The 18,959-nt window shown below is 29.1% G+C and overlaps 3 protein-coding genes and 1 non-coding gene across 4 annotated transcripts; 1 reads left to right on the forward strand and 3 right to left on the reverse strand.

Annotated features, from left to right (window-relative positions):
- The first annotated feature begins 2,513 nt into the window (after positions 1-2,513).
- On the forward strand, positions 2,514-4,697 carry LOC124834196 (AP-1 complex subunit sigma-1-like). The gene is made up of 7 exons (XM_088114504.1): positions 2,514-2,579; positions 2,887-2,973; positions 3,354-3,445; positions 3,537-3,645; positions 3,746-3,781; positions 4,101-4,187; positions 4,391-4,697. The coding sequence occupies exons 1-7, from the start codon at positions 2,577-2,579 to the stop codon at positions 4,460-4,462; spliced, it is 486 nt and encodes a 161-aa protein (XP_087970630.1). The 5' UTR covers positions 2,514-2,576; the 3' UTR covers positions 4,463-4,697.
- Positions 4,698-4,864: 167 nt separating this feature from the next.
- On the reverse strand, positions 4,865-8,783 carry LOC124834194 (L-ascorbate oxidase-like). The gene is made up of 5 exons (XM_047308836.2): positions 8,425-8,783; positions 7,973-8,065; positions 7,599-7,811; positions 6,822-7,016; positions 4,865-6,013 (listed from the first exon to the last, which is right to left on the reverse strand). Exons 1-5 carry the CDS (start codon positions 8,680-8,682, stop codon positions 5,060-5,062), a joined length of 1,713 nt encoding a protein of 570 aa, XP_047164792.2. The 5' UTR covers positions 8,683-8,783; the 3' UTR covers positions 4,865-5,059.
- A 2,716-nt stretch (positions 8,784-11,499) lies between these two features.
- On the reverse strand, positions 11,500-11,583 carry TRNAL-CAA (transfer RNA leucine (anticodon CAA)). Its single transcript has one exon. It is a non-coding gene; the product is annotated as a tRNA-Leu (tRNA).
- A 1,101-nt stretch (positions 11,584-12,684) lies between these two features.
- LOC124834195 (Leucine-rich repeat (LRR) family protein) lies at positions 12,685-17,083 on the reverse strand. The gene is made up of 6 exons (XM_047308837.2): positions 16,660-17,083; positions 15,664-15,735; positions 14,721-14,864; positions 13,735-13,806; positions 13,561-13,632; positions 12,685-12,986 (listed from the first exon to the last, which is right to left on the reverse strand). The coding sequence occupies exons 1-6, from the start codon at positions 16,881-16,883 to the stop codon at positions 12,914-12,916; spliced, it is 657 nt and encodes a 218-aa protein (XP_047164793.1). The 5' UTR covers positions 16,884-17,083; the 3' UTR covers positions 12,685-12,913.
- Between the last annotated feature and the right edge of the window lie 1,876 nt (positions 17,084-18,959).

Consider the following 18,959-nt stretch of genomic DNA (forward strand, 5'->3'; position numbering starts at 1 on the left):
TTAATAACACTTAATTTTATGTGTCTTGTAAGTTTGGAACAAATACCTAATACCCAAATGGATATGAACTTTGTTCTGAAGCCACCATAATGAATGTGTGGAATGATTAATAATGATTTATTTTAATTTATTCAGTGATGTGAGAATTGGAATAGACATTTATATAAAATATTAAAAGAAAATATTTACTGCTAAAAATTATTCATACTTTCTTTAAACATAATTTTTGCCCTAAAATAATTCCAGATGCAACCTACCAACTCTCACTAAGGTAGCCCAGTTTTATCAATTATTCTATTGAAATTGAAAGTATCTTGAATATGAAGAAGTTGAAGGAGAATTTTTTAAAAAGAAAGTTGAAAAGATAGTTAGGTATAATAATTATAATAAAGAAGAAAATAGAATAAGCTTCTAGACCTATGCTTTTTGAATTTGATGAAGAAAACTTAAATAATAAAAATATTGTTTATAAAAAATTATAATAATGCAAGAGAGAGAGAGAGAAAAGAGTATAAAATAAATTTTAAAAATTATTTAATAAAATGTCTCAGTGAACAACATAATTGGATTAAATAATATGCCAACTAATGTGGTGAAGTAAACATACATGGTGCAATAAAGTATGCAAAACATGTGCTATTTAATTAATATAATAATTACTGTCTTGATTCTGGCATTATATAATATACTTATAATTGAAACCTAAAAGTCAAAATTAGAACATTGAGTCACGTCTCTATCATATATTCACTGTTAGAATATTATCATCAATGTCCTAGTCAAAAGGATACTAATAAAATTACTGTAAGATATTATTAATTAAAATAATAATAATAATAATATGATATGTCATAATCATGGTAAGAGGAAAAGGATGAGAAGAAACTTAATAATGTTTCTCCTTATCTTCATAATACAAATTGATGATGTAAGTTTTTGGATCAAGATTTCAGATCCAGCCCAGGCCCAACAGTAGATATTACATAAACTTTGTTTAATATATATATATATATATATATATATATATATATATATATATATATATATATATATATATATATATATATATGTGTGTGTGTGTGTGTGTGTGTGGGGGTTTGTAAACTTAAATAATATCAAATTTTAGTTGAAAAAAACCATTAGTATATTATGAATTATAAATTTTAAAATTAAAGATACTTAAATAATTTTTGATTTTTTTATTTTTATTTTAAATTAAAAATTGAAATTATTAAAATACTTCTATATTTAAAGTATGTTTCTTTTAAAATAAAGATTTTTTTTGTCAACTAAAATTTGGTATATTTTAAGAGATTATGTAAACTAACAAACTCATATATATATATATATATATAACAATAGTTTCAAATGAAGAGATCCTTTATATTTTTAATCTTAAAATACTTTTAAAAAATACTAACAATAATTCAAAATGCTATAACTACATGTTATCGTCTTATACCTTATTACATTATGGAATGCACAAATGGGGGATGCAAAATTCGTAGAATCTAATGGTAAGGTAATTTTGTTAACAATTTTTTATTTTTACTATTAATTTCATATTTTCCTAAATTAAAAAAAAATGAAACTATCATCAAAATACACTTTGGACACCAATTTAACTATTTACACATAAAATAAATAAGAACTTAAAACACATTAAGCATGTGAAATCATACATGCTATTGGGTTTTATATTATGGGCTGATTTTTGTTGATAATGTTGGACCCTTGTTAGGACCATAATGATAATGTTTCGTTTTAAAATTAAGGGAAGATAATCATGATATTACAAAAAAATAAAGTATTAAGAAATACTTTATCTTCTTTCAAAATAAATAAAAAGTTACTGAGTTATAGTAACTTTTAGAATAATTATTAAACTTTTATCATAATCTGTCGTTAATAAATAAAAAATATGAAATATTTGAGTATACACAGACTATTTATTAAAATTAAATTATTACATATATATTGATTTATAATTATATTTTTATTTTACAAAATATTAGTTATACAATTTATTAAAAGATCTTCTTTATCTTTTCCCTTTAACATTCAACTCTAAAGATATATCTCGAAAACCCTTTAATAGTAATTTTATTATTTTTATGAATAATTAATTGAAAAAATATTATTAAAAAATTATACAGCAGTTATTAAAAAAAATATTTAATTTTTTGAAATATAAAATTATTTTATTATTTTATTAAATTCTATTTTACACTTTAAAAGATAAAATTATCCTATTAAAAGATGATACCAAATAAAATTACTAAATAATATATTTGTTTTATACAAAAATATAGATTATGAGAAGGACAATGATATATTATAATACAAACATTTTGACATAGTACACATATTATTTTTTTTCCATTGAATTTAGAATATGTTAGCACAATAACAAATAAATAATAAATCAGTTAAAAAATGAGTGTTATAAAAAATTTGTGTTAAAGTATTTTTTTTTTCTTATTAGAAATACCTTTGTTTCATTTTTAAGGATGATGAAAAGCAGTTTCTGACAAATTTATCTGTGCTGGTTCTCAGAAAATTCATCTGAATACATAATGGTACCTGTTTTTCCTTATCTTTATCTTCATTGCTTAACTATTTTCAATTATTTTCTCTTTTGTTCTTTCAATTTGTGAAAATGTTACATATATATTTGTATAGAATTATCTGTTTCCTCATTAACCCATTCTGCCTCTAATGTCACCATTTGTGATGTTAGCTTAATCCTTTACATCTCATACGGATACGATTTGAAATTATGCAGATCATGTTTTTGCACATTTGTGTGTGTGTGTGTGTGTATATATATATATATATATATTATCATTTCAGTGGATTCAAAAAATCATTCTTTTTCTATTACAGATTCAGTTTGTGATTCTCATTAGTCGACAAGGAAAAGTGAGACTCACAAAATGGTATTCACCATACTCTCAAAAGGAGAGATCCAAGGTACCTGTCTCTAATTCAAATACAAGATAAAATGATCTGTTATAATGTTAGCTCAATGCATAGAATCATGGTAATTTGGATTTACAATGTCTTACATATTATTTGATGGGTTTATTTATTATGCATATCACTTGTTTGATATTTGTCTCCAGTTTTATTGAGAATGTGATTTTTTGGAACTAAAACAAATTAGTTTACAATTGGGCATATTTCGTAAACATCTGATGTTTGTATATCAAGCGTTAATGTTTATATGTCCTGATAGGCACTGGAAAATATTCAAAGTGTTCAGTTACCATTTGGCAATAATTTTGCATATTGTTTTTGTTTTCTTATGCCTGAATTATGCATAAACATTGATTAATCTACTTTTTTGGAAGATAATTCGAGAACTAAATGGGCTTATTATCTCTCGAGCACCAAAGTTGTGCAACTTCGTAGAGTGGAGGGGATTCACAGTTGTTTACAAAAGGTGTGAAAATTTTGTTAAGTGACTGAGAAATTTGTTTGTATATTGAATTACAATAATTGAGAGACTCTTGATTTTGGTTATTATTGTTCAGATATGCTAGCCTCTACTTCTGCATGTGTAATGATGAGGAAGACAATGAATTGGAGACTCTAACCATTATTCATCATTACGTTGAGACTTTGGATCGCTATTTTGGCAGTGTTAGTACCATAAATGTTAAAAAATGATGTTCTTAATTAATATATTTTACACATGTTTCAAAACCACCTGAATTTGTTTCTCTCTTGCTTCTCTTACCAGGTTTGTGAGTTGGATTTAATCTTTAATTTTCATAAGGTAATTCATTTTCTACCCAACTATATTCTTTAGTTATTATTCAACAACTTGAATAAGAATCCTCATCCTAATAATGCACACAGTTCTATTTGAATATCCTCTCAGACATAAAAATTGATGATCTACTGTCATGTTAAACAAGATAGCTTCTGTGATAAACGAGACTAGGATCCCTCACAAGTTTGCAGTTACTTTGTGATTGTTTGTGTTTTTCTGAAACAAATTTGACAGTCCTGTATAAGTAAGAATGGTAATGTTGTGTAATGTTGTTTAATGTTAATATTGCATCAGAGGTTAAAATTGAGCTTGATCCTTGCAGGCATATTTTATATTGGATGAAATTTTGCTTGCTGGAGCCATGCAAGAGACTAGCAAAAGAAAAACTCTGAGACTAATAGCTGCACAGGTAACATTATAAAGCAATCATTCTACTCTCAATTGCTTATATTATTGTATTGCAGAAAAAAATTACATGCAATTTCTCTAGTTCCTTTTTAAGTAGTTCATTGATCACAAACAAAGTTTTACTTCAATAATTAGAGAATGACACTAAACATACCTGAGAAGTTGCATCTTAATGTTTCAAAAATTATAATTTTTGTGGTGTAGGAGGATTTAGTGGAAACTGCCAAAATGGAATCGAGTTCATTGAGTAAAGTAATTGCACAGGCCACCAAGTAAAAGTGTCATGGAGGATTGTAATTATGCTGCAGAGATAGCACTACATTTTCACTCAGCTGATTTTATTTTATTTTTGGTATAAAAATCATTTAAAAAAATTAAAATAAATCATTTTTATAAGATAGTAGAAACACAATGTGCATGACATGCTCTAAGTTATTTCCAACAAAACAAGTTAAATTTTGTAATTATTACTATTTATTGGTTTAATTGTTCAACACTATATATTGTGTATTGCTCCCTGTTGCAAATTTTTAAATTAGTCTCCTTTTGTAGAAAATTGTTTTAAAAACTATATTAACTTTATCATTTAACACTACTCTAACCATGTCTGACTTGAATATGTTCAAACTATGTTGCATAGTTTTGTGATAAAAAATGTAATAACTGACTCACACAACATGTCATAACGAGTTCATTATATTTGAGTTAAGATAACATAACAATAAACTACAAATAACTTATATCCTCAAATTCCAATGTGCTAATCCTTAAAAGCCCAACATACACCAAGAAAATGATGAGGAAAAAAACTAAAATACAAAAGAAAGACAAACTAAACTAACCAACGACAAACATCAGAGGGAAGTACTAGGTTTAGTTATGTTTCTTATTTATTGACACATTCCTAAGAAGGCCACATGCTAGATCCTGATTAGGTATTCGCTTAACATTTAAAAGAGCCTCAGCAAAAACGACACCCATTCCCATGTATAAATGAGGCTCAATATGACAATGGAAGGGCCAAACTCCAGGGTTATCTGCCCTGAACCTCAAAGCAGTCCAACCATATGGGAATACCACTACATTGTTCCTCAATGGTGGGTTCTTCAAGTTGAATTTTCTCTCATCCCTCTGTTGAAACTTGCCATCTCCATACCCCAAAACCCAAAAGTCATGCCCATGCAAATGCCAAGGGTGAATCTCACTGTTTTGCCCCTTCAGTACATTGGCATTTTGCAGTATGACATCTACAACTTGGTTTAACTGGAACATGTAAACCCCACTACCAGTGTTTGCATTAGGGTTGAGGGGAGGGTTGTAGATGTCATAACCCTCTGAGAATGTGTTTGGAGGGATTTTAGTGTCAAAGGAGCCATTAACGTTAATAGAGGCTAGGTAAGGAGTTGATGGCAATGTTAAGGAGACATTGTTGATGGCCCACTTAGTGTAACCACGAACGAGGTTTTGTGTGTTGAGAAGGAGAAGTCTACGATGATAGTATTTAGGAGGTTTTTGGGTTCCCTTGAGGCCAAAAATATTGTAAGTGAATGTCTTGCTACGATTGTAATCATCCCATTGAGGTGTTATTGGTGGTGGAGAAGTGGGAAGAAGTGTGGCAGAGTTTGTTTTGTAATTTAGGATAGTTAATCCTTGTGGGGTGTTAGGTTTTCTTCCTCTAACACCAATTGAAATCCAATAATTCTTCCTTGGATCTTGATTTGTTCTGAGGAGGACTGAATAGGTTTCACCTGAATATATGTCTATGTCGTCAACAGTAAATGGTTTCACGTAGTTTCCATCAGCTTCCACCACCACCAATTTGTGGTTCTTCAACCAAAACAAAATCAAATATCAGAACCAGATTATTCAAGTAGATCTTTTTGCCAAGATTATATGAATTTGTAGGTAAAAATCATATTATGTAAACTGTAAAAGTATGAGTAGTAATCAATGGGATTAACGAATAATCTATTATATACCATGCTGTTACTGTTTCTCCATTTATTTAATGAAAAGATTTTTTCCAACATTTTTTAAATTTTTAGTTAGATTATTTTTCTAAATTATATAATCCAAATAAATTACCCGGATGATCTAACTGAAATTTATAAATTTAACTATTAGGTATTTCAAAGTTATTACTATCATTTTTTTGAATATTTCCAAAAAAAGTTATATATCAATATTGTTAAATATAGTAAAAATTATATATAAGATTAATATTTCGTTAAATATATATATATATATATATATATATATATATATAAAGTATTGTATTTATAATGTAAAATAGAGACTGAATTTAAAAATATAATAAAAAATAATACTAAATTAATTAAAAATTTAGTTGATCGTAAAATTGTGCAAAAGAATGTACAACTATATTTTTCATCATCACTAACAAAAATTTATATAAAAAGGATTCATTCTGATATAGACATTATTTTTCTTGTTTTACTCTTTAAAAAGTAATTATTTGTTAAATTAAAATAATTAACTTATTAATTTTATAATGATAATTTTTCATACGAATGAAACATATGTTTTTACAAATAAAAATATTGATTAAAATATAATTACAACTAAAGTGAAGATACATATATAAAAAGTTGATGGAGCAATAATAAAAAGTTACCCCAATGGCCAAGTTGAGAGATGCCAAGGAAGTGGCACTAGCAATTCTAATTCTGTAGGTCATGTTTGGATGAACATCAAAAATTTGGGGCGCACATTCTTCATTGCCTCTGAAATTGCACTCAGACAACGATGTCTTCGTAGCATTAGCTGCCAACGAACAGTTGTATTGTCCTCTTCCATTTATAAGCAGAGACTGAAAAGGTTATCTCACAATTTTTTTTGTTTCAAGTTTTATATCTATTAAAAATATAAATGTAGATTTCATTTTATAAATTGAATTTGTATAATTAAAATAAATTTAAAATCTATTTCTTAATAATTTTAAAGGGTTTTTATAAGCTGAAATTCATAAATTAATTAAGTAGTGTGGGTAGATTTTTCTTCTTCTACTTCTAGGGTGAACCACACCTTTAAACTCTATGGACTCAATTAAATATTAAAAAGTACAAGATATTTTTAATTTTGGACCACTTCATCAAAATGAAGGTATTTGAATAACCAGGGCACTATTACTTTCTCTTTTGAGTATCTCTCACAATTAATTTTACTTTTTTAAATCATAATTAAAAACTCAGATCATATCTACAAGTAAGTAACGATCAAATAATTACAATCGTTTTAAACTTTTATACATTTTATTTATAAATATTAGTTTATATTTAATAGATATATGATTTCTAATATTGATATAAGTATATCTTAAATCTTAAACTTAGTATACATATATACTTTAAATCTAACTTAATTTTATGACATCATATTTAAATCTGATTACCTGAGGTTCATTCACCCATCTGAATGGAATGGAAGAGAGACCAACCTCTTGTTCTAGTGTGGTTTTGTGCCACCAGTCACTCAAGAGAAGGTTGAACTCACCATCATAGTGAAATGCTTCTTTCTTTCCCTTTGCTAAATTCACTATCAGAGAACCATACAATCCTGCTGTTCTCTGCAAACCATAGTGTCCATGGTAGAAGTATGTACCTGCCTGCACCATATTCTCACCACCAAATTCTCATACTTTGCTCATTCAAACATCATATGCAAAACACATAAAACATACAAAAATGTAACATCTAAGTTTTTTCCATACAAAAATCATTTATTCAAAAAACAAAAAGTGTTAAAATTTTTTGTATACATACATACCCTGTCAACTGTGAATCTGTAATGAAAAGTTTGTCCTGGGGCTATAGCACATTGAGAAATGGAAGCAGTTCCATCTGCCCATGGCGTTCCATACTGCAACACAAAACATCCAACAAATATTTTTTACATTTTCTATTAGGCAATGATATTTTGATATAAAATTTTTTATATCTTTTATTTTTTAGAAAACTTTTTGTCTCGATTGATCAGAGAACCAACATGATAGGTCTTTTTCGTAAAAGTTATCGTACGAAAAGTCTGATTTGCAGAAGGGATAAGTGGTTCGCGTAGGATTTTATGTTTTGGTTGCTCAATTAACCAAGACAATATATCTTTTATGCATCAGTTATTCCTTAATCGAGACTATAATATCACGAAAACTACCAAAATGTAATGTACGACTTAAAAACATGTATTTCCAAAAAGAAAATGAGAAAGTAGTGTATAAAAACCTGTCTAATTCCATGCCAATGAAGAACGGTTCCTTCTGTGAGGAGGTTGTTGGTGAGAATAATATGAAGGGTGTCTCCTTCTTCTGCTGTTATGGTTGGACCAGGAAAGTGGCCATTGATTCCCATCACAACTTGCTCCACGCAATCTGGTGCACCATACATGTACTGCACATCGAACTTGTACTGTTTTACAGCTCCCCGTGATACTTCCGACAAACACAACCAAACACACCACAACGTTATACCTCTTAAGCTCATTATTATGTTGTTGCTTTTCCTCGTACACTCACACCACCACAACCAAATTTCTCAAATATCTGTTACAACTTACTTATTCATCAACTCCATAGCTTGTGCGTTAAGGCATAGCATGTAGCTTTGAATATATAGAAAGAGCCTATAGATCTACTTTAATAGATTCTGTTCGAAATAAAGTTGAAAATTAATTTATGCATACCTAAATATTTATCCGCTCCTTAATTTAAACTTAGAAGAAAATTTAGAAAGAATGGAAATTGTAAATTTCGGAAATATATAATGTAAAGAAAATAAAGTTAGAATAAAAATAAAAGCATATATTTAATAGATCTAAATAAAATAAAGATGTAACAAAAGTAAAAGTAAATATGTATTTACTATTTTACTTTTATTATGGAAAAAATATGTCATTTATTTCTTACTATAAAACAATGGTACCATGGAACACGTTCGTTGCAATTTTATTTATTTAAGAAATTTTTACTTTTTGGCATAAAATATATCTTAGAGAAATATTAGTTTAATATTAATATTTTTTTAACAAAAGGGAATGAACGTGTGACGAGTAGAATAGTATGATAATAGACTAATATAAAAAGAACAAATGTATAATTGAACTTTCAGTCTATTTTTTTTTACACCAACACGATTTTTAAATTTGACTATAGGTGACAATATGACCTAACATAATTAATAATTAACAAAAGATTTGGTTTAATTTAAAAATAAAAGTAAAAGATGAAACCAAAAATATACATAAATAAAGAACCAGAATTCCCCAAATATACCTTCTATAAACGAAATTAAATAGAATCATAAGTTAAGTTAGGCTATTGTTTTGTTTACTTTATAGGGATTTCGTTTTACAGCTGTTGAATGATAATTTGTCGTAACTATGATTAGGAAAATTTTGAATTCTGAGTTTTCAAAACAATCTATATTCATTCTTAACTATTTTATAATGATACTTACGGGAAAAAAATCATTTAGCAAAGGAGTAGTGCATACTTCTAAATTTACAATAATAATTCAATATCGTGTGTTTGAATTTGAAGGAATGAATTTGGAAAATGAAATGAAGGTATAGTTGTTTAAATTAAAGAAAAAATTATATGATTTGACTGAATTTAAGATAAAAGTTTGTGTAAGATAAATTAAAAATTTTTAATAAATAAAATTAAATAATTAGTATTTTATTCTTAGGATAAATGTGATAAAATTTATATTAAAATAAAATTAAAAGTGTTACTTAAAATTACAAAAATATAATTTATTATTTATATTATTACTATTACTATTACTATTACTATTATATTATATCATATATTATATATTATAATATAAAAGAACCATTCTCTTATATCATAACATGTATATTATAATATATATATATATATATAAGAGAATCGATTCTTTCTATCAAATATTTAAATTTTTTTTAAAGTTTTTCAAAATCGATTATGCATAAGTTATATGTGAAGAGAATTGATTATGTGTGAATCATGATAGTGAAGAATCGATTCTAGTTCAATTATCATATATGAGAATGAATTTTCTCTTTTCCATAATCGATTTTCAGTCTTCACACACACAGAGAGACGGTAAATTAACCTTGTGTGTTTATGTTGTGTTTATGTTTATTTATATTCTCTTTGAAAGAATAAATTATTGATCTAATTAAAAAGAATACTCATTAAAGGTAAATAACTTATTCTTGTAAAAAAATATAATTTAAAAACAAAATTTTTAATTAGGCAAACAGGAATAGCTTTTTCACATTTTACATGAGTTTATTCCAACATTCATCTCTTCAAATCTCAATTCAACCTAAAATATCACCATTTTTATTTTTTACTGTCCCAATGTACGGGTGCTTTACTGATTTTTTTTTTATTGAATAAATTTTCACAAATTTAATATATTTACTTATTGTGAGCTATTGATTAGTTTTAAACTATTTCTTAAAAATTAAAAATTATTGTTTTATTTTAATTTTATTACATAAGTAAAAAAAACGTTACTGAAATTAATAGTATGGTTAAATTGTAATTTGCATTCAAACATAATTATATTTTTTATAGTTTTTTGAAGTTTTTAATTTGTAGAATTCTCAAAGAGAACTATATATTTCTCAAAATAGTTTCGAATTTTTATTAATTATTTTTAATCTAACATGATATTATTAAATTCTGTATAAATAAGGTCATTATATTATTTCACGTTATTTATCCAGCCTATGACAGTTAAAATGATGTAATTTTCTTTCATTTTATCAAAATGGTACAAAACTTTTAAAAGATTATGAAAAAGTCGGATCAACTTGGTAGAACTTCAATAATGTTATAATTTCTTTTAAATTTAAATTAAAATGGTCTCCTCTGTAAAAAGTTTAATGGTGACATAAATATGATGGATATCAGCAACGTGAGCTCTGATAGTGGGTATGGAAAATGACCATTGATTCCGAACACAATGTGCTGAATGCAATCTGGTTTATGAATGATGTATTTAACATCAAACTTGTAATGCCTCAAACCTCTTAATGATGAATGACACAAGTTAAGCCAAATGCACATTAGTATGAAAGCTTTGAAGATCATAATCGATGAAGTTGCAACAAATGAACTGAAAAATCTTAGAATGGAAAAGGGTTTTGATAATGCACTGTATATGTTTTTCTATGAGTCTTTACAAGAGTGGTGTCATAATTATGAATGCGTGTCTAAAGGCATTTTTTTCAAAAATTATTCTTTCTTTTAAGATCTCTTATTTTATTTTAAAATTATTTTTTACTTATGATAAAAAAATACTATAAAATGTCAGAAGTGGGATTTGAACCCACGCCCTCTTTCGAGGACCAGAACTTGAGTCTGGCGCCTTAGACCACTCGGCCATCCTGACTTTTTATTGCTTATTATGCACATACTAAATAATTTATATATTAAACCACACTTGAAACTTAGTAGTTGTGTGAACGGAGACAGATGAGTAGAATAGTATAATAAAAATGTTAGAATCCGGCCTTCTAGAAGTGTTTGCGTGGAATTGTGCTGCAATACTAGTTTCTATAGAAAGCTTTCATAAATTTGCTTGTTCTTTTTTTAAGCACAACACGACAATTCTGAATGCCGCAATAGCAAACACGGTTTATGAGAGACCTGATCGTTCACTTAGCAAAAAATGGAAAATGAGAGAAGCAGAGAATAAAAAAGGAGGCCAGCATATTTTAATTTATTATCCAATTTTTTAAGTCGTGCATGAAGCAATTGGAAGAACTCAAACAAAATGCATAACGTAACCAAACAAGACGTTATGACAATTGAGTTGTTGCATTCCAATTCATTACCAGCGCTTGCCGTGATTTCTTTATCGTCGTCATTGACTACAGCATGCTAAACGTTCCCAATTCTTGAATCGACGAATTCAAGCAATAACTGTACTAATTGGTGAGTTTGAAAAGGATACAATACCATGTTTTCTAGCTAAAACAAATTATTTAATGTGTCGTAATTAATTACCAATTCAATCCAATGTAAGCAACCGTCGGAAAGTGCTATTTATTTAAAATCATGTAAATCACTCCCTAAATTAAATTGTCCATTATTACACCTCCCCTTCTATCTGCGCGCAATTTCATTTTTGCCATCTAAGTTATATTTAAAATTGAGTCGTTAACTCGAACCATCTAATTGCATAAAGACCCTATTTGCTGGTCTTGTTTACCATTTCCATCTTTGCCTCGTACGCGTCACCTTTGTAAGAAAAGCAAAGCCAGAGAATATTCCATGTACCATGATCCAGTTTGTAACCCATCAAATCGTAAAGAGTAAACCATCTTTGAAGAAAGATTTTCTCCTTGCCCAAGATATTCACTGACAGCCAGCAAAAGTTATACATGTGTAGTGAATGCCACGGCGCCAAAGAAACAATAACGGGGCTTGCAATAGGAACTGGCAAAAAAGTATTGCTTTACAGTAGTACTAAGGAATGAGTTTCAAATAATTTCAGAGTAACCAAGTCGAATTTTTCTAGTATTACATAAAATAGATGATATTCAAGTCTCAACATCATTGTCAGATCATAATATTGTTACAAATGCCAATGCTCTTCAGTATGTAAATTTACATATACCAGAGATTACATTTACCACTGCCCATTACACTATGAGGTAATACACTTGAATTTTAGAATATATATATATAGAGAGAGAGATCCTACCACATCACCTTATTCACGAGCAGTTTGTATCGTAACTTACAAGACCCAACAACTCTGGACCTTCCAAACGAGGGTTATTCTCAAAGCTACAGCATTGAAAAAAAAATGTTTATTCAACAGGTAACAGGAATGATAACCAGATAGCAGAAAACATGTTCTACAGCTAATAATCTAGAGTTCAAACTTTTGAATGATTTCAGAATCAGTGCACCAGAAAAATGCAGGAAGACTGATTATAATTAACTGTATAGGACAGATAAGATGCAATCAGATTCACCGCAATCACTATTCCCAAATGCATTGGTACAGGGCAGCGGATTTAGTTAATCAAAATTTTGCATGCATAATATCTCATTAAACGATTGGAGAATATCATTATCACAAACAACAATAAATAACAACTGAATATTACCATCACAGTTTAACAGTTCGATAAATAGAATGTGAATAACAGTTTAAAAGGACCTTCGTGAACAGAATGTGAACAAGACATCTTTAACATCATACTCATAAAGCAGAAAAAATTGCAAGCGATAAATATAGCAGTGCATGGCAGAAAGGTTACTAGGTTTCTCATTGTTGCTCCCCTTCCCTCACCCCAACATAAAAATAAAAATTAAAAAAAATTACAAAATTCAGGAGAGATTTAGTGGGACCTACTTATTCAATGGAATATGCTCGAATGGCCCAGAGGTAGGAATTGTACCGCATAAATCATTGTTGGAGACATCCCTGAAAATAAGCTAATGTTTAGTCTCTCCAAAAGCCCACGTCTTCATCATATACCAAATAATCCTATCATGATCATCTTATAAAGACAACATTTTTACTTACACTACTTTAAGGCTTGAAACAGCAGCAAGATCCTTGGGGATAGGGCCAGTAAGTCGGTTGTCATTTAGTCGTCTGAAAGAAAACATATATGAGAAACATGCGAGTACGGAATATTTTATTCCACAAAATAATAATCAAAGGCTTTACCAGTTAAGAATCCGGTAAGTTAAACTATTTCATATTTAAAGACTAACAGCTTCCAACACTTCAAAAATGGAACTACTAACTACGATTGCTACTTATTTTAGATTTGAACTTAGCTTCCTGATGTTGGTTGAAAGCAAGCAATTTTCAATAGGTCATCCATTCACTACAAGTAGTTTGACTTATGAAGGATTCTGATGTTGCCCAGACAGGGTCCATCAAAATTTATAGATTGAACACTTTCATACTACATAGGAATCCTTTAAGTTGCTTAGATTGTTTATAGATTGAATCACACCACTGAATGTTGGGAGTGAAATCATCTCAATCTAATCAGAATTAGTCATACTAGAGTCTCTTACCCTTCTTTTTAAAGGGGGAGATTTTGTTTCTTAACACTGATTAAACTCAAGTATGCTTACTTGATGGCTTTATTTGTCTATTCTAAGGATAAGATAGTAAAATATTTTATTTTCCCTTCCATCCCTTCCTTTGAACTAAACACTCAGTTAATATTTCTCCCATGAGTGAGGTCTAAGTTTGGATATGAGCATGTGAATTTTGGAAGCAATTCATTTCATATATACTGTCATATTTCAGATGTCTTAACATCAAATATATGCACTACTGCTCAACATCGTAACATCAACCACAAAGCCCACAATTGTCCAAACTCATAAAATGTATAATTGAAAAACACCAAAGTCCATGAGTAGCTATCCAAATGTTCTTGCAATTCTCCTGCATCATTCAAACTCTTGTGAGAAATTCAAATGAAAGGATAGCGGAAGCAAAGGCCACAGATCAGTCCAATCATGCTTAATATGCTATTGCAGACTTACAAAAAGACAAGATTCTTCAATTTCCCCAATGAAGACGGAATGGTGCCTGATATGTTGTTGTTGTACAGGTCCAAGCTAACTAGACTCTTTAGGTTTCCAAGTTCTGGAGGAATAGTTCCTTGAATGTTGTTTTTGTACAACTCACTGCATCCAATTAAGAAAAAGCACATGAAACACACAAATATGAGGTGCTATAGTTCACAACAAATGCCAATAGATCAATCATTGTAGTAATAATATGAGTACAATATGAAATATATCTATGAAGCACACAAGCCTTTTATAAAAGTTATGAAAATCTAATATAGCCACATATCATATATATGAACAATGTATGATACTTTTTGTGACTTTTATAGCTACATGTCATATATTGTTCCTTAGTGAACCAAAAAATGGAAATCGTGCACTTTATAGATGATCCTTCCTACTTGAAGATAAAAGGAAATAATTTATGATTACAATAATTTCTTTTTTATTTTGTTCATAGTAATGTCCTAGAAGTTTTCTTAATTTGGATTTGCATAATTGCAATAATATATTTATTATTATTTTTATTTTTTTTATACATATCTAGATATGTGTCAGACATACTAGATACATTTATAGAATATTAGTATTATAGGATGCCTTTTATAAATATATCTGATACATTTATTGTATCCATGCATCATAAGAGCACATTAAATAGACTTAAAGTCCTCTCCTTTTCCCATTTGACAATAGAACACGATTTATGATGACAATAATTCATTACATTTATGTTGTTGACAAGTATCTCACATGCATGGCCAATACTTTTTAGAATAATTATATCACCGAATCTAATATCAAATATGTATCATATCTAATACATATATTGTATTTATCCATCATACGATCACATCTAAACGACTTAAGTGACACTAGGTAAAAAATATTAGCCAAAATTTAGAAAACATACAGATACTGCAGATGCTCCAGCTTCCCAAGTTCCGGAACCAAATGTCCAGATAGGTTAGAGTTACCAAGATCCCTGTAGAAAGCAACATAATTATCACCATAAATGTGGACAAAATATCAACAGATTCAGTCAAACCAACACATTTTAGTTGGATTTCCCATATTACCAGTTATAATAGCAACCATCTATTAAGAACAATGTTTTCCTTTTATTCTCGTATCTTATCCAATACATATCAATACTTTACTAATTCGTATAAGTGAAAGAAGAAGGGTAAATAAAGTTTAATTTAATACAGCTACATACGATACATAGAAGCATGAATTGCAATACATATTTATTAAGTTTTATGAATTTGTTCACATCTAAATGCGCACTTTACGTATGTTATAAGTCAACACCATATTCAATCACAAATCATCGCTAATATAACCTTTTAAGCTAATTATTATAATAGTTAACAAACTTTTCCATTTGCTATTGGTCGACGCCAAATTTAACAGTCAATACATGGATTATTTATTCAACTACGAACTTATACATGCATTATATATAATATTTATGCAACATGGGCAACAATAATCCCGCCCCCAAAATGTAAAACAGCAAAGAAAAGCATCTAATTAAACTACATAAAAAGAATTCCAACCACATAAACACCACAAGAAACAGGTAAGTAAATATGGAAATCTAACTATCAACAGGAAGTAATTTGACGAAAACGCGGCTTTGTTTGTTTCATTGAATATAAAAACAAACGAATCCAACCGCAAACAGTGAATCCTGCAACCTCACGGGGGATCCTTCAATTTTATAAAACAATTAACTAAAGAACAAAAATAAAAAATCAACACCGCGTGATAAAACAGGAAGCAGCAGAAGTGTTGATTAACGCAACAAATGCCAACTATTAAGCAGAATCGAGCACCGAAACGAAACTAAAAAATCTTAACATCGCAGAAACAAACAAAACAGAGAGGGATAGAGAGAGAATACACTCGAGTGACTCGGTTGTCCTGGTTGCAGGTGACGTGGAACCAAGTACACGGACTCACGAGCGTGGGATCCCAACTCTGAAGGACGTTGTCCGGGTCCGACAGGCTCCGTTTGAGCGTGTACAGCGCATCGCCTTCGGAATTGGAGGCGCCGAGGCGGAGCAGAGTTAGGGTTAGGGAAACTGAGAGTAGGAACCGCATGGAAGTGCAGGTTGCTGCTGCCATGGCTGATCTGAGCTTCAACCGTACACCTCTACTGCCGTGTTAGGGTTATCGCTCTTATTCGTCGGTTCGCAACGACCGCGCAGAGAAGAACGAAAGCAAAGGACGAAGTTCTAGAGAGAGAGGAAGGAAGAGGGGAGAATCTTGTGAGAGAGAAAGAGAAAAGACTTGAAAAGAAAGTATCGGCTTTGGGAATAACAAGGAGCAGTAAAACATGGCGAGCTTCGATTTTATAATATACTATATAGTTTTAGTTTTTCAAATCAGTTTAATGTATTACAAATTTAATTTGTTTTAAATATGTTTTAATTTTTATTTTTATTTTTATTTTTTCCTTGTTTTTTTTCTATGAGATTTAAAGCCAGTGTTTTACTGGTCTTGTTTTTTTGATGAACTCTGGTGTTTTCCTTTGCTGTACCTTTAAAATATATTATTTTTGATATATTAAAAAAATTAGTAAAAAATTTAAATTCTTGATATACTTCTTATTAAGTTAAATATGGTTTTTTGAAACATTAAGAATTATTAATAAGAATTCCCTCCTTAATAATTGAAATTCCTTATTCTACTTTTCCTCCTGTTTGAAGAATAAAATAATAACATTTTTTTTATTATATAAACAATAAATTTACCAACAACTCGTAATAAAGGTACCGTTGTTTTGCCACTTACTTGTATAATTTTTTATGTATATAATTAACTGGTGGTGTAAAAAGATTACTATTTTAATTAAAGTTTATTTTCTTTTGCTCTCTATTTTCACACTATCTTTCGTTTTTTCTTCTGTTTCTTTGTTGACTTTCGATGTTCCCTTTATGGACAATTTTCGGTACTTAGTCATTAGCGGATGTCACGCACCGAAGGGAGGGAAACAATAATGGTTTCTCTAAGAACACATAACGAAACGATAAAAAGAAAACGAAATACTCTTAATTTTATACATTAAAACGTAAATTTTCTTCTTTATTTAATTACCATAAATATTTAGTTAAGCTGGAAATATTTACAATGCAGATGAATAAATTCCTCTAAGAATGTCTGAAAGAAGAAGTCGATGGTTGTAGAAAAAAGAAAGTGGTGAAAAATGAAATGGTAAGTGGTGTATTGGTGAGTGGCGTATTCTGTGTGATAATGCCAAGTCTGTGCAACCACCATTATTGACACCACCTAAAGTGGTTGGGAGGATCCAGATTGGTTTGATAATTTATGGCTGTGGTGCTGCACATCGTGACTTTCGTCAACGGATCAATTCACTATTTTTGTTACAAGGATCGTCATCTTCTAATATTCTCCAACTGCCATTTTTATTTCTCAAATATATAGGTTAAAATTGTATAAATAGATAAAATAATGGGTAGAAGTGTTTATTGCATTAGAAATATACAAAGAAAATTGTTTTTTTACTCCACTTGTTAATTACTAACTTGTAAACTTTAGTTATTAAAAAAATTAAATTTTATATTTGGTTTCACTGGAATTTGAACGCGATTTGGTTATAGGTAGTAGTGATGTTCTAACGGTGGCATGATTGTTCTTGATGGTTGTTAATTGAATCTCTTATTATTAAAAGAAAAGAGATTCACTTACCAAAAACTATTTAACGTTAATGTCATTACGAAAATTAGAATTTTGATGTGTAAAATGAGTATAAGTGTTTCCAATACTAATTGTATTTATAAAATTAGCATAGACAATGAACATATGTTCCAATTGAAATAATACTAACTTGAAAAGTATAATAATAGTCTAATAAATAATAATATAATGGTAAATAATAATCAACATACCAATTTGTCGATATTTAGTGAATATAACCCAATTACATATAGGTTTAGGTTGTTTCATAATGAAGAGGTTTGAAGAGTCTTATTGGGTCATGCTCCTTAATATGCCTATTAAGTCAAATAGGAACATAAGTCCCTTTACGAGAGTTTAATTTGGTGTATGTGATTGCATGTTATCTCTTAGTAGGGTTTTTACCGACTAATTAAGTAGGTTTTGTTAGGTGTTGTCGACTTTAGACAGTCTTTGCTTAGTGTTGCTAGCCTTAAACAGTGCTTAAATGCTATTGATTTTAGG

The sequence above is a fragment of the Vigna umbellata genome, chromosome 1 (genome assembly GCF_029865625.1).
Source record: "Vigna umbellata cultivar VRB3 chromosome 1, Vumbellata_1.0, whole genome shotgun sequence".
NCBI classification, from domain to species: domain Eukaryota; kingdom Viridiplantae; phylum Streptophyta; class Magnoliopsida; order Fabales; family Fabaceae; genus Vigna; species Vigna umbellata.